At 44.2% G+C, this 21,460-nt stretch overlaps 1 protein-coding gene across 1 annotated transcript in view; it reads right to left on the reverse strand.

Annotated features, from left to right (window-relative positions):
* Positions 1-21,460, reverse strand: part of LOC137571194 (cytochrome P450 2K6-like) — a 64,948-nt gene that overhangs the window by 33,419 nt on the left and 10,069 nt on the right. The window contains exons 3-4 of the mRNA XM_068280018.1: positions 17,187-17,349; positions 7,768-7,917 (exon numbers count right to left, since the gene is read on the reverse strand). Coding sequence (XP_068136119.1) covers positions 7,768-7,917; positions 17,187-17,349 — 313 coding nt within the window. The remainder of the gene's footprint in view (positions 1-7,767; positions 7,918-17,186; positions 17,350-21,460) is intronic.

The following is a 21,460-nucleotide window of genomic DNA, read 5'->3' on the forward strand; positions in this document are numbered from 1 at the left end:
ACTGCAGCCAAAGAGATCATCAGTATGCCAGGGAAATGGTATTGTTTAAAAGGAAATAAATATGGCAGCCTCCATATCTTCTCACTTTAGGTTCCCTTTAGTATTCCACCCAGACCCTTATCCAGGAGTAAAACTTGGATGACCAAGTAAAGGAGAGCAGATAACATGCAACCTACTTTCTTGTAGGTCACCAAGAACACAAAAACACAAACACGTCTTCCAGTAATGTATCTATCAACTCACCCAGTTATATCAACAAAGACCATTGCCCAATGGGTGATGGGATTCCAACACCAAACAACATATTGGCCTCAATTCACTAACCTCATGCTGGAGATAATAAGGCAAGAGAAAACTTACCTCCACACAGTGAGAGAGTTATCTTATCTCTTCATTCCTTAATTTACCTCCTCGGTAGTTATTTTCAAACGCAGTTAATAAACAGTCTGTCTTTAACTCTGGAGTTATTTTAAGGTTTGAAGAGTTAACTTAAAGACAGAAAAGTTAACTTTAGGTTTGCCTGAGGTAAAATGTTTCCTGAATACTACATGCCTTATCACCATGGTGATCACTCTAGAAACGTTATTAGAGACAGGAGATAAGCTTAGTGAATTGATGCCAATGGCCCAATTCACTAAGATCATGCTGGAGATCATAAGGCAAGAGAAAACTTGCCACCACACAGTGAGAGAGTTATCTTATCTCTTCATTACTCAAGTTACCTCCTCTGTAGTTAATTTACCTCCTCTGTAGTTATTTTCACACGCAGTTAATTAACAGCCTGTCTTTAACTCTGGAGTTATTTTAAGGATTGAAGAGTTAACTTAAAAAGAAACTCCAACCAAGAATTGAACTTTATCCCAATCAGTAGCTGATACCCCCTTTTACATGAGAAATCTATTCCTTTTCACAAACAGACCATCAGGGGGCGCTGTATGACTGATATTCTGGTGAAACCCCTCCCACAAGAAAAGTTCGAACTTTTGGCAGTTTCCTGTCTGTGAATCTTGTTGCATTGTGGTAAATAGCTGTTTACAGCTGTTTCCAACTGCCAAAAACCATGCAGCAGCTACATCACCTGCCAACGGTAAAATGTTCACTGGCGTTCCTCTTTAAAGGGAACCTGTACTGAGTAAAATTTAAAACAAACACATGAGGTAACTTCAAATGAACATTACATAGTTACCTTGCCATCAGTTCCTCTCTGAAGCTCACCATTTTCTTCTGACAATCATCCCTTCCAGTTCTGACAACGTTTTGTCAGAACTGAAATGTATCAGTTGCTGACAGTTATAGCTGAGAGGAGAACTGATGTGTCCATGTTTCCCCATGGCTCAAGTGGGCGAGGTTACAGTAGCTGTTAGGGATGGCCATTTTCAAAATAGAGGACAAAGAATTTCATTGACCACAGTGGACAAACAGGAAGCAGGAGAGGAGAAAGAGATTGATAAGTAAACTATACGGGAGGTAAGTATGGCTTGTGCATGTTTATTTTGACTTTAAATTTTCAATTCAGGTTTTCTTTAAAGACAGAAGTTAACTTTAGGTTTGCCTGAGGTAAAATGTTTCCTGAATACTACATGCCTCATAACCATGGTGATAACTCTAGAAATGTTATTAAAGACAGGAGATAAGCTTAGTGAATTGAGGCCATTGTAAGTTACAAAACCAACATGGTGGTGCCCGCCCCTATATTGATTATTTATATCTAACCATGGCAACTAGAACATTATAATGTACAGTAGATGACAAGATAGCAACAAGACAGAATAAAGCCCACCCCTAGAAACAGATACATTATAAATGTCAAATGTGGTTACTTAGGGTAGACTGATGGAAAGATGGGATCATGAAGAGTTGTGCCAGCCCTTCAAACTGTTAAATAGCCAACCCAAATTTTGTCACCACTGACACAGGACCACTACCGTGAAAAAGTAAGCAGTTACAATCTGTCAGAACTGGCAGCTTTGAACTAGTCCACCTTCTCAGGCGGGATTCTCAGGGTTTTGAGTGGCAGTTTCTCTGCCAAAATAGTAAGATACCAGCCAGCCTCCCTACTAGTTTGCACACTATTTTGGAAGTTAGACTGAGCAATAGAGATGGCCCAAACTGTTCGCCAGCGAGGAGTATTTTGCTGGAAATCAGCTGTTCGTATTTGCGGCGAATAGTGAACATTTGGCGTGTTTGATTTCCCCCCTATACATCATCATTAAGCTAAACTTTGACCCCTTACCTCACAGTCAGCAGACACATGGCAGCCAATCAGCTAGCACCCCCACCTGGACCCCTACACCCCTATTAAAAAGCAGTTGTGGTGGCCATATTGGCTTCATTCTCTGCAGGCTGCTGGCTGTTAGTGAGAGCAGGGTCAGACTTGCTGCAGATAGGTAGGGAAAGCATTAGCTAGGCCTGTGTTCTTGTTCCTCACTTGCTGTGAAAGCACCCCAAACAGCCCTTTTGAGGGCAAGCACACTGGTCTCCTGTGTTTTTTTGTGTGTGACACTCCAAAGCCCACTGACACCCAGAGCTGTGTGCACACTACTGCTGTTGCCTCATTAAGTTACAGGCTCAGAACCACTCCAGTGCATTATTATGTCACTGTATTCTGATAGTACTATTGTATTTCTCTGTGTGTGACACTCCACAGCCCACTGACACCCAGAGCTGTGTGCACAACACTGCTGTTGCTACATTAAGTCAAGGCACAGAACCACTCCAGTCAGGGGCATAGCAATAGGGGGTGCAGAAGTTGCGACCGCATTGAGGGCCCTTGGGCTAGGGGGGCCCCAATGGGCCATCCCTCAACTGAAGTATTAGCTCTCTATTAGTCCTGTTCTCATAATCAGGGGCGTAGCAATAGGGGGTGCAGAGGTAGCGACCGCATCGGGGCCCTTGGGACAGAGGGGCCCCAAGGGCTCTCCCTCAAATACAGTATTAGCTCTCTATTGATCCTGTGCTCATAATAATCACTTCTATAGATGCTTTGAATAGTGGTAATCATTAACAAACTGTTCCCCGTCCCCTTCTTGTACCTCTGACACTGTAGATGCCATTGGCAGGTTTTGGTGCGCTGTGTCAATTGTTATGTATAGAGTGCATGGGGGGCCCCATTGTAAAACTTGCATCGGGGCCCACAGCTCCTTAGCTACGCCACTGCTCATAATAATCATTTCTATAGATATTTTGAATCAAGGTAATCATTAACAAACTGCTCCCCATCCCCTTCTTGCACCTCTGACACTGTAGTTGCCATTGGCAGGTTTTGGTGCACCGTATCAATTGTTATGTATAGAGTGCTTGGGGGGCCCCATGTAAAACTTGCATCGGGGCTCACAGCTCCATAGCTACGCCACTGACTCCAGTGCATTATTATTTCACTGTATTCTGATAGTACTATTGCATTTCTCTCTGTGTGAGACACTCCACAGCCCACTGACAGCCAGAGCTGTGCATAATGGGATTCCTGCCCTTCAGGGATTAAAACCCAACTTTGTGTCAACTCTGTAATTTTTTAATGGGACTTTTGGCATAGATCCCCCTCTGGCATGCCACAGTCCAGGTGTTAGACCCCTTGAAACAACTTTGTCATCACTTTTGTGGCCAGAAACAGGCTTTAGAGGTTTTAAAATTTGCCTGCCCATTGAAGTCTATGGCGGTTTGCCAGATTCGCCTGTTCGGAAGTTCATGTTCGCCATTCGCAAACTGAAAATTCTATGTTTGTGACATCTCTACGTAGCAACTGCCATTCAGGAAATGCTTTTGAAATAAAACAAACTGAGAACCCCCATGAGGCGATAGACTAGTCCAAAACCTGTCAGTTCTGTCAGATTTTAACTGCTTACTTTTTTGCTGTAGTGGTCCTTCAAGTGGTGTTCAGATTTGGGTTAAATCTTTTTGCTGAAGACTCTGCCAATGTGTGGCTAGGGTTAAGTTAGCTTTACAAGAGTGGTCATCACCAGTAGATTGGATCACTTTGCTCACAGTGATCTATTGACACCAACATAACCAAAACAAAAACACTTCTGATCGATTTGGAGAGTTTTTCAATGAAAAGCTTCATAGGAAATTGTGATGCATTTCCATTGATTGGACAACTGGTAGAGAGAGGAGATGACGGGCAGTGATGGCTGCAGAGCATTGTACTGAACCCTGACCAATACAAAACCACGGTTAGGCTGTAGCTTGTCCAATCCTCAGTGAAATTTCTGTTGAAATATGGTCATAGTCAAGTGGAGCAAGAGGATCGGGTGCTAGTCTGCATCTGCCCATGATTACCAGAGGTGTCACCATGGCTGGTGTCACCCGGTGCAGAAACTCATGGTGTCACCTCTACTTATCCCATAAACCTCCAACCTCAGCAGGTAGTAACATTGCTTGTTATAAGGCACAGGTGTCAAACTCCAGTCCTCAAGGATTGTATCCATGCCAGTGTTAAGGATGGACAGAGAAGTGGAGAAATGTGTTCTACCTGATGAACCTCGCCTTTCCTGATTCAGTCCCATTAATTAATTTGAGCTGTGCCAAACATGTGTCAGGATCTTGACCCTGGAGGACTGGAGTTCAACATTCCTGTTATAGGTGGCCTGGTGGCTAGGCATGGTCGGAAATGCCAATTTCCGATTCCGTGGTAAATCGGCATTCCGCCATTGCCAATTACCGATTCCGCTTTCCGCTACCAATTTCCGCATTCCGATGCGGAATTTCCGCCGGAAATCGCGGAAATTCCGCCCGACTTTAACATCGATGTTCTCAAAAACTATAAGGTCTTTTTGAAAAAAAAATGTGCATCTTGTTCACAAGACTCTTTTTAATAAACCCTGAAAATGTGGTGTTTCTAGGACTTACGGGGGCTTTGCTATTAACCGCTAAAGTCGGCGGATTTTTACTATAATGTAAAATGCAGAAAATAGGCAGATGCAGATTTTCTGCATTTTACATTACAGTAAAAATCCGGTTAATAGCAAAGCTACCGTAAGTCCTAGCAACACCACATTTTCAGGGTTTATTAAAAAGAGTCTTGTGAACAAGATGCAAAAAATTTTTTCAAAAAGACCTTATAGTTTTTGAGAAAATCGATGTTAAAGTCGGGCGGAATTTCCGCAATTTCCGGCGGAAATCCGCCTGCCACACTTGCATTACCGATTTCCGCATTCCGCCCCAAACTCTGGCTCTGATCCTGATTAATAGACAAGGCAGATCTGAAGGCAGTAAATGTGTTAGAAATTTCTTCCTTAACTGTATTCATTAAGTCTAATAAAGCTTTTGCTGCCTGGGGTCCCTCCCCCCCAGGACCCGGAGGCTGCTTAGATTCTAAATAACAATCTCTACATATATTCTTAGTAGCTCCATCTTGTAACCTGGCATTACACACTCTGCATCTAATCTTTTGTTTTGCAGCCGCTTTCTGTGGAGAAAACACAAAGACACAAACAGCGCTCTTTAGAGAACTGACAGTTTCTGGAAGAATGGGGAGAAGATAGGAAGCTAATCTTCCTTACATACCCGCAGACTTGCGCTCTTTTCACTTGGAATGGCCGCCGGGGTATTCTCCTCTGCACTGTTGGAGGTCTGCACCCTCTCCATTGTGCAGCAGAACGGCGTCTCTCGTGCGCTGAAGTGCGGTTTGTATAGCCGCATTTCCTGGTTTTAGGCGCCGCCCCCTGCCGTCCACCAGTTCCGGAAGTGGAAATGACGCCTGCTCTCAGTCTCACAGCGCGAGACTTGCTCCGGCCAGATCCACCCCCGGCTGCACGCTCCCCGGACGCTAGAGAAGGCGGCCATGGCGGCTTCTCCTACCTCAGAGCCACAGGAAACAAGGTAACCTACCCCAGCATTTCCTGACAAGATTGGAACATCCCGTTACCGACCCCAACCGCCATGAGGCAACCTACCTATCTAAAATACAGGTGCCCCAGGCCAAATCCTGTATTAGATCAAAATAACAAACTCCCTATCTATCCAGGTGTCCAGCCCGCATGGGAAACAACAAAAAACTGAAGTCAGGGGGAGGGAGGAGTTCCTTTATGGGCTCAGAGGTCATTTACATTTTTAATTTATTTCAGGTGTTTCCAGTTTCGCCGGAGACATACAATGTCTCAGCAGCAGCCGTCCTGGAGGACGATGGGAGAAATGCAATTTCCGATCGTAATTTTGGAAATTGCATTTCCACGGAATCTGAATGAGCATCCCTACTGGTGGCCTCTGAACTCCGTTATCAGCTCAACATGGAGCAGCCAGAAGGGAGAAGAGTAGGAGGGAAAAGTACATCAGGCACTAGCTTGGTTTGTATTTACATACATTTACATTTAACCCCCCCCCCCGTGACACCACTGATGATTATTATTGGTCAACACTATTGTAGAATCACCAGACTAAAGTCAACCAAGGTAGTGTTGTGAGACATCCCACTGACGCTCTGCATCTGAACCTTTTCTGCGCCAAGTACAAGGCCTTGTTTGACAAATTGAGTGACTTACAACAACATAGGCACTCCAAAGTTGACTGACTAGGTTAGAACCATGGGGAAGAAGCCACGTAGGGTCTGGATGATTATGGGCACAGAAACAAGTTACCCAGTTTGGAAAAAAGTGTTTGACATTAATCCTAGCTAGTAATATATCGGACATAAATTTAGATTATTTCGTAAACAAATCTGGGGTCTCACCTTAAAGTGATCCAGAGACGAAGCACCCTCATGTATTTTACCATATAGATCAGTGGGAACATTAGAGAAAACAACTACCCTGCTGTATGTTTCATTCTGCACTGCACAGCTTGTTTCTTACCAGACCTGATAAAATCCCCCACTGAGCGTTCAGTCTGGCTTTGCTATAATGACCCAGCTATAATGATTCCTGAGCAGAGCCAGCAGGGGGCAGGCTTGGGCTTGAAAAGACAACAGAGAACACAGACTGAGCTATAACGATTCCTGAGCAAAGCCAGACTGAATGCACAGTCGGGGATTTTATTAGGGCTGATTAGAAGCAGGCTGTGTAGTGCAGAATGAAACAGAAAGCATTATCTAATGTTCCCACAGATATATATGGTAAAATACATGAGGGTGCTTTGTCTCTGGTTCACGTTAAGCAATAAGCTGCTACTGATGGAGCTAGGAAAAGGATGCATACATACATCCTATTTTGATTGGCCATTGATTGGTCAGTTTTGTCACCTCCACGTAGTATGAGAGCCAACAGATTTTGAATATTATGAACAGATTCTGTAGTTAAGCTCCCATATTATTATTGGCCAATCAGAATTAGATTTATGTATGCACTCTAAAGCTTCGTACATACTTTAGATTGCTGTTGTTCAGCAGAAATTGGGTCCCTCAGGGGACAGTTTGTGATGATGTTGTACAGGCAGGTCCTCCCAGCCTGCAGGCTAGTGATTTGTTCTGTTCCTGTGGAGAGTGTCAGATGGACGATGTGAAGCTCATTACAGAAGAGAGGGGGCATGGAAGAAAGCAATGGAATTAGGCTGCACTTGTTTTGGCATGCCAAATCTCTTTAGTCTTTAGTGGCCACTTTGGCCCATTTTATTAGAAGGAGTGTACTGACTTTTAGTGTTAAGCAGCATTTGGGTGGTCAGGGTCTGGCTAGAGAAGGAAAGAGAAGGTTGGGGGGTTTGCAATATTGAGGTTAAAGTTCCAGTAAGGGACAATTTTTTCAAGTTTGCATAAAGTGAATTGCAGTTCCGTTTTAACCTGTTGACTGAAATCCATGTTGCAAAGGTGGCACCATCCTGCTAGTACAACTGGCGACTAACCTTGGTAGGACTTGAACTTCTTTATCAGATATTCACACTCCTCATTGATTTTGTTTTCAATAGTTTTCTTCCCCATTCCATAATCCCTCAGAGTGGCAAGAGCAAAGCGCCTCATCACTTTCCAATTGTCACCATTTGAAAAAACAAGTCCTAAAGAGAAACTGAAGAAAATAGGAAAACATGAATGATTACCACTTCCCTACCACAGGTTTTTTTTCCCCCTTCAAGACCAGAGCAATTTTCACATCACACTCCTTCCATTCATTAGGCAGTAACTTTATCACTACTTATCACACTGAAAAGATCTATATATTATTTTTTGCGGACAAACTAGGCTTTCTTTGGGCAGTACTTTTTTTGGTAATAATTATTTAATTTTGTATGCATTGTATAGGGAAGAAGAAGACAAGAACTGCAAAAATTCAAAATTTCTCAGCTTTCAGCCATTGTAGTTAAAATACAGTATGCTATACAGCATCTGAGCCTAATATATCTCGAAAGACCATTAGCAGAGACAACATAACACCTTGGTCAAACTTAAAGAGACACTGAAGCAAGAATAAATCTTGCTTCAGAGCTCATATTCAGCAGGGGCATGTGTGTCCCTGCTAAAACGCTGCTATCCCGCAGCTAAACGGGGGTCCCTTACCTCCCAAATCCCCTCTGTGCAGCGGGGGATCACTTCCGCATTGAGGCATGGCTAATGGCCGCAGCCCTGCCTCATGCGCGTCTGTCATCGCTTATCTCCACCTCTCCCCCGCCCCTCTCAATCTTCCTTCGCTGAGAGGGGCGGGGGAGAGGCGGCGATGCGCCGCTGATAGATGGCGCTGAGAGGCAGGGCTGCAGCCGTTAGCCCTGCCTCAACAGCAGCAAAATCTACGACCAAGTTGGTCGTAGATTTTGCAGGGGGGGATTTGGGGGGTAAGGGACCCCCGTTTAGCTGCCGGATAGCGGCATTTTAGCAGGGGCACACATGCCCCTGCTGAATATAAGCACTGAAGCGAGATTTATTCTCGCTTCAGTGTCTCTTTAAAGGAAATTGATGAAGAAGTCACATCAAGCATCCTCCTTCACCTCTGCCAAACTACCAGTGACCTGGATCCTGGCCTAACACAGTTCATATTGAACTACCCTGACCTGTTTGTTACGGTATTCCTCAAAATTGTAAACTTCTTCTTACAATCGGGTAAACTTCCGGCTTCACTGAAGGAAGCAATCATCAGGCCTCTCCTCAAAAAACCCTCCCTGGACCCAGATGCAATGACCAGCTACAGAGCTGTCTCTAACCTTCCCTTCCTGAGTAAAGTAATTGAAAAAGCCATATACCTCCAGCTGGAAGCCAAAACCTTTCAAAACAACATATATGACCCATTCCAGTCTGGCTTCAGGAAACATCACAACACTGAAACTGCCCTCATCCAAATCTGCAACCACCTGCTCATCATGGTAAGAGACAGAGGAGAGTGCTCCATCCTGATACTGCTGGACCTTTCTGCAGCCATTGATACAGCTTACCATGCCATCTTGATAAGCAAGCTACAGGAATACTGCGGCATTGATGGCATAGTTCTCCAGTGGTTCCAATCCTTCTTGAGTGGCAGAACCCAAAAAGTGTCTATGAGGTCCTTCATGCCCACCTCTGTACCACTTAAGTATGGGGTGCCCCAGAGCTCAATCCTTTCTCCCCTTCTTTTCACAATTTACATGTTACTGCTTGGAAAACAAATCCAAAAACACGGCCTGACATACCACTGCTATGTGGACGACACCCAACTATATCTTTCTTTCAAGCCTGATGTGACAGACCCAACTCCAACTATAAACGCCTGCTTGGCCGAACTACAGCAATAGATGAGTGACAACTGGCTGAGACTAAATGCAGATAAAACTGAAGTCTGATCGGAGGGCAGCACATGACAACAAAACAACTTCACTTGCAGTCTTCACCACTGGGAATAGAAGGCACGGATTTACACAGCTCTGTGCGTAGCCTGGGAGTTCTAATGGATGGGGTTTTCAACTTCAGATCTCACATCTCTGCTGTGGGGAAATCATCCTACTTTCACCTAAAGAACATCACAAAAATCAAGCTATTGATTTATTTAAGATCGGTCTACTGACATTTAATCACTACATAATCACTACATAATCTTGGCCCTGGATACATGAAAGAAATGTTACAGCTGCGTAGCAATCCCTGCAATCTCAGATCCACAGGTTCTAATAATCTAGTCATACCCAGAGTCCACCTGGAAACTTTTGGTCCCAGCGCCTCCTGTCATGCTGTTCCTACGTTATGGAACTCCTTACCACAGCAGATCAGGACAGCTCCATCTCTGGACGTGTTTAAAGTGAACCAGAGACAGCGCTATAAAAATGTTATTGTTAAGATAAAACAGACACATTTTATTTGCCCATTTGTCTCGGTTATTATAACATTTAAATTGCGTCCCTAGTACAATGTATGGCGATAATATTTTATTTAAAAATAAAGGTGTATTTTTTCCATTTCATTTTTTTTATACTATAAAAATAATTACAAGCCTTTATTTACAAAAGCAACAATAATATGCCCTCATGACATACATATTTAAAAAGTCCCTAAGGTAACTATTTATGTAGTTTTTTTTTAATTATGTAATTTTTTAAATTTATTTTTTTACAAGTGATTTATTTTCGTAACTGGAGTAGGGGTGGAAAGGGTTAAAAAAATAATAAATATTTATTAAATTTTTGAATGTAAAAGTGTATTATGTTGAATTTGGGTGTATTTTACTTTCTGGCCACTACACCTAGTTCCACCTGCTGTTAACAGTAGACAGGAACTAGTGTGTTTGTGCGTAACAATTTACTTTCGGTTTTGAATGAGAACTGCGTCTCAATGCCGCAAGCTCTCATTCATTATAGGTAAGGTGACTGGGGTTGAGAACAGCTGTTTCCCATACACTGATCAAGGAAGGAGGAGATGCAATGAAGGTGAACGGAAATATTGCTGGAATCGCAAAAGGCGGCGGTGGGAAGTAAACAGTGCATATTTACATATGCCCCTGATCTGCAAGTGAAGTACACATGGGTGTATATACAGTATACGTACCAAAGTTCCAGAACTGGTTAAAGCATACATGACCAGAGGCAAAGCTACCCAAGGTAAGTATATTAATGCTAGATCCACCTACTTCTATGCCAGAGGTGTCAAACTGAAATACAAAGTGGGCCAAAATTGAACACAGTGACAAAGTCGTGGGCAAACTTTAATGTCTAGTGGCCCCCTCCCTCCCTTATAAAGTTTCCTAAGTTTCCTGGTGTCTAGTGCATTCTCACTCCCTCATAGAATTATCTAGGGACCCACCTCCAATATTGCTTCCCTGGTGGTCTAAAGTGGGCCAAACATAATGCAAAGTGGGGAAATCAAAGTGGTCGGAAATGCCAATTTCCGATTCCGCGGTAAATCCGCATTCCGCCATTGACAATTACCGATTTCGCTTTCCGTTACCAATTTCCGAATTCCAAGGCAGAATTTCCGCTGGAAATCGCGGAAATTCCACCCGACTTTAACATCGATTTTCTCAAAAACTATAAAGTCTTTTTGAAAACTTCTTTTAGCATCTTGTTCAGAAGATTCTGTTTAATAAACCCTGAAAATGTGGTGTTTATAGGACTTATAAGGGCTTTGCTATTAACCGCTAAAGTTGGCAGATTTTTACTGTAATGTAAAATGCAGAAAATAGGCATCTGCCTATTTTCTGCATTTTACATTACAGTAAAAATTCGCCGACTTTAGCGGTTAATAGCAAAGCCCCCATAAGTCCTAGAAACACCAAATTTTCAGGGTTTATTAAACAGAATCTTGTGAACAAGATGCTAAAATAAGTTTTCAAAAAGACTTTATAGTTTTTGAGAAAATCGATGTTAAATTTGAGTGGAATTTCTGCAATATCCAATCCACCTACCGCACTTGCATGTACCGATTTCCGCATTCCGATGCGGAAATGCAATTTGCGATCGGAATTTTGGAAATTGCATTTCCGCGGAATCCGAATGAGCATCCCTACTTGTGAGTCAAATTTGATGGCTCTGCAGGCCAGATTTTGCATGTGGGCCAGAGTTTGACATGTATGCACTATGTAGTATTTATTGTTGTACTTGTACCCACAGGACAAAGTCATTTTTCCATCAAAATTTGTAATTTTCCTTCACTTAATAGTTTTTGTGAAAATGAGACCTTGAAAAAAAGTGTTTACGCTTACGCTCATTGACTTCAGTGCAGTAAGTTTCCTCATGCCCACATATTTTCACACAAATTCTTACACAGGGTTGGGGTGATACCAAGAACGGAGCGGCTGGAGAGGGCAGCGAGGGAACTGTCTAGTAAGGATGCCAGGTTTTCAAAGTGTTTGCATGGAGAGGATGGGGTTCAAGTGAGGAGACAGTGGACCTGACTTCTAATAATAATATAAAACAATAATACAATCCAAGTAAAGTTTGTTTGAAAATCATTGTGAAATACCTTGGCACAGTGATGAGATGTACAGGAGATTCTCCTTCCAAGCAGTCCAGAAAGCTCGCAGAGACAAATGCAGCAGGTAGAGAGGAAAATCAATGAACCCATGTTACATTTTAAAGCGGTATTAAACTTTGACATAATACTCATATTGTATCATATTTGCTTCTGTGCACAAGTAGTATTATTCATTTAGAAATGACAAGTTCCCAAAGTACAGTTTATTTGCTCTGAAAGCTGCCATTGCATTTTATTCATAACTGGTGTAATTATATTGTAATGTACCCAGTAATGATGATTTCTGAGCTGCTGTCTGTGTTCTGGACACATTAAGGTACCCATACACTACAACGATTTCCCATCTAAATACAGCAGATTCGATCACTGTGATCGAATCTGCTGTGAAATCGTTAACGCAAATGTTGACCGATCAACTGTTTTCCACCCAAAATCAATTGATTCAGTCGATCTGTCCAGGCAGAAAATTTAGGTTGATCGCCAGCAGGTTGGGAGCGTGTCGTTAGTGGCATTCGATACGGCGATGACAGACACAGCAATACATCGCCTGTCTGCTGGCGCAAGTCCCCCAGCCCCGGCCATCTCTCACTTCAGGCATCTTCTCCATCTTCACTTCCTGTCCTGTGAGAAGGCAAAGTTCAAACAGTAGAGGGCACTCTACTGTTTGAACTTCTGCTTGTCACAGGATGGGACAGAAAGTGAAGAGAAAATGGAGGAGGACACCGGAAGAAGGGACAGCACGGACCCAGGGGCTCGGGCCGGAGGACAGGTGATGTATTGCTGCTGGCCTGGGGAACAGGGGCAGCCAAGCTGGTGGAAGCAGCAGTTCCACAGGTTGTGAATCGATTTCATGCTGAAATCGATTCAAAATCTGTGTGCAGTGTATGGCAGCCATTAGAGCCTTCTCTGATCAGAGAGGGATCTATCTGTTGGTCGATCTGGTGGCAATCGACCAGTGTATGGCAGCCTTTAGTAGGACTTTCCGCACTGCTAGGGAATGTTTACTTTCCTCTCTTGCTACAATTAAGTAAACACAAGGTAATGTTATCACCAGTTTGGATGCGGCTCTCACTGCAGGGAGCTTTCTATTCAAAAAGTAAGTCCTGTGTTTAACTGTTTGAATGCTGTTCAGCTTTAAAAAATTGTGGTAGTATATTATATGCTGTAAATAAAGAAGAAATGCTGGGTTTCATACCACTTTAATAAAAACATATGGGCCCATATGCAATTCACTTTTTCTCTTGAGTTTTCTCCTAGGAGATCATTTTATTATCTTCTATTTAAAATAACTTTCCAGCACTTTTCAACTGAAAAAGTACTGACAAGTAGGTGAAATAGTACTATCGAAATTATTTTGAGTATTTTCTTGCTGTCTGGTGGTGTAAAGGCATTTTATTGGCAAATTTAAAATTATCACCTTGGAGAAAACTCAGGAGAAAAAGTTAATTGCATATGGGCCTATAATGTTTTAAAGAGATTTCTATGAACTATCATTAGATGAGAGAGTGCTAAAAATGACATTTGTCTTTTAACCTCCTTGCCGGTTATCCCGAACTCAGTTCGGGGTAACCTGCGCAGGAGGATTTCTCAGGCCCCGCTGGGCTGATTTGCATAATTTTTTTTTGTTACAAGCAGCTAGCACTTTGCTAGCTGCTTGTAACTTCCGATCTCCGCCGCTTGCCGCCGATCCGCCGCAATCCGCTGCGCTGAGTCACTCCCCCCCGCCCCAGACCCCTGCGCTGCCTGGCCAATCAGTGCCAGGCAGCGTTGAGGGGCGGATCGGGATTCCCTATGACGTCCCGACGTCCATGACGTCGGTGACGTCATCCCGCCCCATCGCCATGGCGACCGGGGAAGCCCTGCAGGAAATCCCGTTCTGAACGGGATTTCCTGCTTACTCTGATCGCCGAAGGTGATCAGAGTGGGTTGGGGGATGCCGCCGCTCAGCGGCTATCATGTAGCGAGCCCTAGGCTCGCTACATGATTAAAAAAAAAAAAAAAAACTCCTGCGCTGCCTCCTTGCCGGAGGAATTGAACCGGCAAGGAGGTTAAGCAAATCATGAGTTTTTCACACTTTCAAACAAAGCGCATTGCGTTGTGATAATATCGCAGCTCAACGGTGGTAAAAAGTCACATCATGTGTTAAAAAGTGTGATATGACCATACAGGTCATTGAAGTCATGCTTCACTGCCACTGTCCGGTAGACACACAGCATGCACTGCTTCACTCTGGCAGAACCGGCAGAAGGGGTTCTGGGGGGGGGGTGCCTGAAGATAAAAAACTGCCACTTACCTGGGGCTTCTATCAGCCCCCTGTAGCAGTAATGTCCCATGCCGTCCTCCTACAATCCACCGTTCCCCGCCGCTGGTACCGAGCATAGCCGAATAATGCGCACTGCCATTCGCGTCATCAGAAGCTTACTGCGCAGGCGCAGTACGTAGTTTTCTTGTACTGTGCCTGCGCAGTAAGCTTCTGATGATGCAGGGGGGAGCGTACAGGCCGCGCAGCCGCAGTTAGATGGCGTGCCGCGGTAGACAGGGTCCGGCGGCGGGGAACGAGCGATTAGAGGAGGACGGCGTGGGACATTACTGCTACAGGGGGCTGATAGAAGCCCCAGGTAAATGGTAGTTTTTATTCTTAGGCACCCCCACAGAACCCCTTTAAAAATATACTTGCATCATGTTGCAATGTGATGCATCACGTGCAACATGGGGCATAGAGGATAGCGCTCTAGACTTACAGCACTGGTCCTCACTCCTCAGTTAGAATCCCAGCCAGGGAACTATCTGCACAGAGTTGGAATGTTTTCCCCGTGACTGCACGGGTTTACTCCAGGCATACTGATTTCCTTCCACATCCCCAAAACATACAGATAATTTAATTGGCTTCGTCCTAAAATTAGCCTTAGACTACGAACATATGGTAGGATTAGATTGTGAGCTCCTCTGAGGACAGTCAGTGACATGACTATGTACTCTGTAATGTGCTGCAGAAGATGTCAGTGCTATCTAAATACATAATTATAATATGGTAGGACATTAGACTATGACAGGATTAGATTGTGAGCTCCTCTGAGGACAGTCAGTGACATGACTATGTACTCTGTAATGTCCTGCAGAAGATGTCAGTGCTATATAAATACATAATAATAATATGGAAGGACATTACACTATGACTATGGTAGGATTAGATTGTGAGCTCCTCTGAGGACAGTCAGTGACATGACTATGTACTCTGTAATGTGCTGCAGAAGATGTCAGTGCTATATAAATACATAAGAATAATATGGTAGGGCGTTAGACTATGACTATGGTAGGATTAGATTTTGTGCTTCTCTGAGGACAGTCAGTGAAATGACCATGTACTGTGTAAAATGCTGCAGAAGTTGTCAGCACTATATCAATATATAATAATAATATGGTAGGACATTACACTATGAATATGGTAGGAATTAGATTGTGAGCTCCTCTGAGAACAGTAAGTAAGTTGTCTCACATTGATCACAGGGTCGGGAGCCAATGAAATTGGCTCCTGACCAGCTCACAGGTCCGTGCAACAGACACCAATAAGCCCCATTTTTTGATACCAGTCTCTGGTCCTTAACCACTTAAGTACCAGCGGTCTCTGCCCCCTTAAAGAGAATCTGTATTGTTAAAATCGCACAAAAGTAAACATACCAGTGCGTTAGGGGACATCTCCTATTACCCTCTGTCACAATTTCGACGCTCCTCGCCGCATTAAAAGTGGTTAAAAACAGTTTTTAAAAGTTTGTTTATAAACAAACAAAATGGCCACCAAAACAGGAAGTAGGTTGATGTACAGTATGTCCACACATAGAAAATACATCCATACACAAGCAGGCTGTATACACCCTTCCTTTTGAATCTCAAGAGATCATTGTGTGTTTCTTTCCCCCTGCAGCTATCTTCCACTGAAGTGTCAGGCTGTTTCTTCCTGCAGAGTGCAGACAGCTCTGCCTGTATGTAATTCCTCAGTATGTGAAAGCCCAGCCAGCTCAGAGGAGGATTAATCCAGCTTGTAAAAGATAAGAGAGCAGAGAGAAGCTGCCCTAATCTAAATAATACACAGGCAGTGTGCAGAGAGGGGCCTGGAGGGGGGAGATGCATCACAGAACTACAACACTGAAGAACTTGGCAGCCTTCCAGACACAGGCCGACAAGTCTGACAAGAGAGAGATAAGTTTATTTATTACAGAGACTGATAGCAGAAAGTGCTGCAGTAAGCCAGAGCACATTAGAATAGCTTTTGGAACTTGTAGGATGATAAAAAACAGGATGCAATTTTTGTTACGGAGTCTCTTTAAGGAGTAGAGACCACTGGTACAGAAACGGCGGAATCCTGACAGAAAACGGCAAATTGCCACACATACCTGCTGAAATCGCCATCACCGTCACACGTTGGGAACCTGGGCCACCCACTCTGCTGTCTCTATGACAGCAGAGTTTCTTGTGAGCCGGTCAGAAGCCGCTTTCATTGGCTCCTGCCCCTGCCTATTAATGTAAGCCAATGGGAGCGGCTTACGTTGATAGACAGGGTCAGGAGCCAATGAAATCGGCTCGTGACCCGCTCACATGACTCTGCCATCATAGAGACAGGCAGAGCCAGTGAGCTGCGGTGAGAGACAGCGGGGAATAAGCGGGAAGATCGGCGGGAGCGACGGAAACGGCAGATGCGCGGAGCGGCGGCTGATTGAAATCTACGCCCTGCCAGCCAGGTAACCACCAAAACAGGGCATAGATTTCAATCAGCTCAGTCCTAAAGTAGTTAAGGAGCCGGAGACTGCTAGTACGTAAGTGGTTAAGAAAACAGAAGTCACCCTTCCTGATACAGGAGATCACATGGAGAGAACTATGGAGCTAACAAATAAGAAAAATGTACCATATCCTTTGGTGATATCGTGGAAGATGGGGACAGAAGCTCTGTCAGCAAATTCTTCGGCATGGTTAACAAGAGCATCTTTAACTGTTTCATAGCCACACAGGACAACAACCTTCCGTGCCCCAAGCTGAACACTGAAAACGGATCCATATTTCTTTGCAAGCTGTAAATGAGACAATCAGAACATTTGTGATTCTACATGATTTTAAATAAATAAAAAAAAAAAAAAAAACAGGGAATTCAGGGCTGCTTCTAGGCATAGGTCAACTAGGTAAATGTCTAATATGTCACATAGGACTTGATTCACAAAGCGGTGCTAACTGTTAGCACGCCTGTGAAAACCCCCTTAGCACGTCTAAACAAGCTTTTCGCGCATAAAACTTTACGCGCGCAAAACTTTATGCGCGTAAAACTTTACGCGCGTACTGCGCAGAGCGCAGGGCGCTCCGCACGAAGTGCCTATTAAAGCCTATGGGACTTAGCGCGCATAAAACTTTGCGCGCGTAAAACTTTGCACGCGCAAAGTTAGTGCGCGATCTGATTGAGAAATCCGGTGCTAACCTACTTAGCACCCTGGTTAGCGTGTCTAAAGACTTTAGACGTGCTAAGTAGGTTAGCACCGCTTTGTGAATCAAGCCCATAGTGGGCAGGGCATGCATTGCATCCTTTCATTTTGTATTTGCTGCCACCTGAATAGCACACTCTTGCAGCATATATCTACTGTATACTATGCATGAATATATAGCACAATGAGATGGGGGAGTTGCTTTGCCTTAAGGTGGCCATACACTGATTGAGAAATCCGGTGCTAACCTACTTAGCACCCTGGTTAGCGTGTCTAAAGACTTTAGACGTGCTAAGTAGGTTAGCACCGCTTTGTGAATCAAGCCCATAGTGGGCAGGGCATGCATTGCATCCTTTCATTTTGTATTTGCTGCCACCTGAATAGCACACTCTTGCAGCATATATCTACTGTATACTATGCATGAATATATAGCACAATGAGATGGGGGAGTTGCTTTGCCTTAAGGTGGCCATACACTGGTCGATTTGCCATCAGATTCGACCAAAAGATAGATCCCTCTCTGATCGAATCTGATCAGATAGGGATCGTATGGCCACCTTACTGCAAACAGATTGTGAATCGATTTCAGTCTGAAACCGTTCACAATCTGTGGAGCTGCCGCTGCTGCCGCCCGCCCCCTGCATACATTACCTGTTCCCTGCGCGAGTCCCCTGGTCCACCGCTGTCTTCTTCTCCGCCTGGTCCCGACACCTTCTCAGCATCGGCTCCCGGCTGGCATCTTCTCCCATCACCTTCTGCATCACACATCCGGCATTCGCGCATAACTTTCTGTCACTCCAGTGACAGCGGAAGTTCAAATAGAGCGCCCTCTATTTGTACTTCTGCTGTCACTGCAGTGACACAGGAAGTTATGCCGGATGCCGTGATGCGGAAAAGATGCCAGCCGGGAGTCGGGAGGTGACAGCGGGGACTCGCGCCGGCGGAGCAGGTAATGCATCTCCGCTGTATTGTGTCGGTCGTCAGGCATTCGAATGTCGCTATCGATGCACTCCCGACCCGCCGGCGATCGAGAAAAATCTTCCCCACGAATGGATCGATGGGAGTCGACGGGAACGATGGATTTCGGACGGATATCCATCATTCTGTCAGCGGTGTGCGCGGCGATTTCACGGCCGTTTCGATCACTGTGATCGAAACGGCCGTATTTCAGCGGGAAAATCGTTAGGTGTATGGGCCCCTTTAGAAACTAAACTTGTACTGTGGAATGGACCTGCATGTAACTAGAGACTGGAAAACTCATAGGCTAGTACAGTACATGTTTGTCAGCTGTTGTCAACTGTTCTCAATGTTTTATGTTTGGATTCAACTCTTACTTTGGGGTACCCAGTATTAGAGAACATTTTGAATAATTATACCAATTTGTGAGGAAATCCGTTCTTATGTGCATGCCAGGTGGAGTTTAGATATATTTTTTTGTTTGTTTGTTTTCTTTTTGTTTTGCCTGGGCATCGTGGCATCACAATTTTGTGTAGCTGCCACAAAATGTTGGCATGTGAATTTACAGCAACAGAAATGTACATGGTCATCTAGAGATGGACTGACCGGTTCGCCGGCGAACGGTTCCAGGCAAACTTCGGGTGGTTCGCGTTCGCCTGCGAAGGAAAACTTTCCCGGAAGTTCAATTCGCCTCATAATGCCCTATTGAGCAGAACTTTGATCCTCTACATCACAGTCAGCAGGCACATTGTTGCCAATCAGACTGCACTCACTCCTAGAGCCCCACCCCCCCCCTTATAAAAGGCAAGGTCCTTGTGCCATTTTCTCACTAGTCTGCCTACACTAATTAGTTAAGGGACAGCTGCTGACAGACTCTGCTAGGGAGAGTTTAGTTAGGCTCTTATAGGCTTGCTCCTAGCTAATTGTTGTTCCTTATATTACTTCCTCCCTCACTCCCGGAGGGAGGAGGGTCTCATTTTCCATGGAATTGTAGAATTTCAAAAGCCAGCTTATATACCTTGGCCGGGAATTGAACTCAGGTCTGAGTGCATGGTAGATAGCTCTCTTAACCGCTATACCACTACCAACACTACATTCTGAAGCCAGCCTAGCATGTACCATTATGATATATCGTAGAGAAAAATGAACTTGCTTAAAGATTTGTAGGCTTTCAAAAGCCAGCTTACATACCTTGTCCAGGAATTGAACCCAGGTCTGAGAGCATGGTAGATGGCTCTCTTAACCGCTATACCACCACCAACACTACATTCTGAAACCAGCCTAGCATGCACCATTATGATATATCCAAGAAAAAAATTAGATTGCTTAAGGATGTGTAGTATGTCAAAAGCCAACTCACACTGGCCAGGAATAGAACCCAGGCGTATCGCTCTGTAGGCTGCTATCCTAACCATTATACCACCAACACTACATGCTCAAACTTCTTGGAGCAGACTTACTTCCTTCCTCCAAAAGACACACATACATCCCCATAAAATCATTCAACAGCAACTGCGTGCACAGTCTCTGTGGTACACAGTCTCTGTGGCACAATTGGTTAGTGTGTTTGGCTGATAACTAAAAGGTTGGTGGTTCAAAACAACCCAGGCATGGCCTTGCCTTTTGTGTTCAACAGTTGTCCAAAGAGAACCCCAGATATCCATTTAGATTCATCTCTCTCTCTCTCTCTTTAGTAGGGATGGTCACCGCTTTCCGCGGAATTGTTTTTTCCGCAATTTTGGGCAGAAATTGGTCATTCCATTCCATTTGGTCAGAACGGAATTGCTTTTTCAATCCAGCAGAATTCCGAAATTGCCTGTGAAATTCTGCTGGTATCCATTGATGCCACTGAAGTGAATTTTCAGCTTAAAACCATCAAGTCCTAGAGAGAGAGAGAGAGAGAGAGAGAGAGAGAGAGCAAGCTCATTTTTCTCTTGGATTGATCACAATGGTACATGCTAGGCTGGCTTCAGCATGCAGTGTTGGTGGTGGTATAGCGGTTAAGAGAGCTATCTACCATGCACTCAGACCTGGGTTCAATTTCCGGGCCAAGGTATGTGTAAGCTGGCTTTTGAAAGCCTACAAATCTTTATGCAAGCTAATTTTTCTCTAGGATATATCATAATGGTACATGCTAGGCTGGTTTCAGAATGTACTGTTGGTTGTGGTATTGCGGTTAAGAGAGCTATTTACCATACACTCAGACCTGGGTTCAATTCCGGGCCGTGGTATGTAAGCTGGCTTTTGAAAGCCTACAAATCTTTAAGCAAGCTAATTTTTCTTTTGGATATATCATAATGGTACATGCTAGGCTGCCTTCAGCATGTAGTGTTGGTGGTGGTATAGCGGTTAAGAGAGCTATCTACCAAGCACTCAGACCTGGGTTCAATTCCCGGCCAAGACCTAGGTTCAATTTTTGGCCAAGGTATATAAGCTGGCTTTTGAAATTCTACAATTCTCTGGAAGATGAGACCCTCCTCCCTCTGGGAGGAGGGAGAGAGGGATACACTGCCTGATGTTGTAAAGCAGTGTAGGCCTGTAATTGAACATTGAATGAGATTTGTGACCTTAAAATAGGGGTTTATGTGAAATGTAGATTTCTGAATGGGACTTTTGATGTATATTTCACTCAATCATGTCTTCCTCCAGGTATTAGAACCCTTGAAACATGTTTTCTATCATTTTTCCAGCCGGTAGAAATTCTTCTAAAATTTTAAGTTCGCCTCCCCATTGAAGTCTATTGCGGTTCGCG

This window comes from Hyperolius riggenbachi, chromosome 4 (assembly GCF_040937935.1).
Source record: "Hyperolius riggenbachi isolate aHypRig1 chromosome 4, aHypRig1.pri, whole genome shotgun sequence".
Taxonomy (NCBI): Eukaryota; Metazoa; Chordata; class Amphibia; order Anura; family Hyperoliidae; genus Hyperolius; species Hyperolius riggenbachi.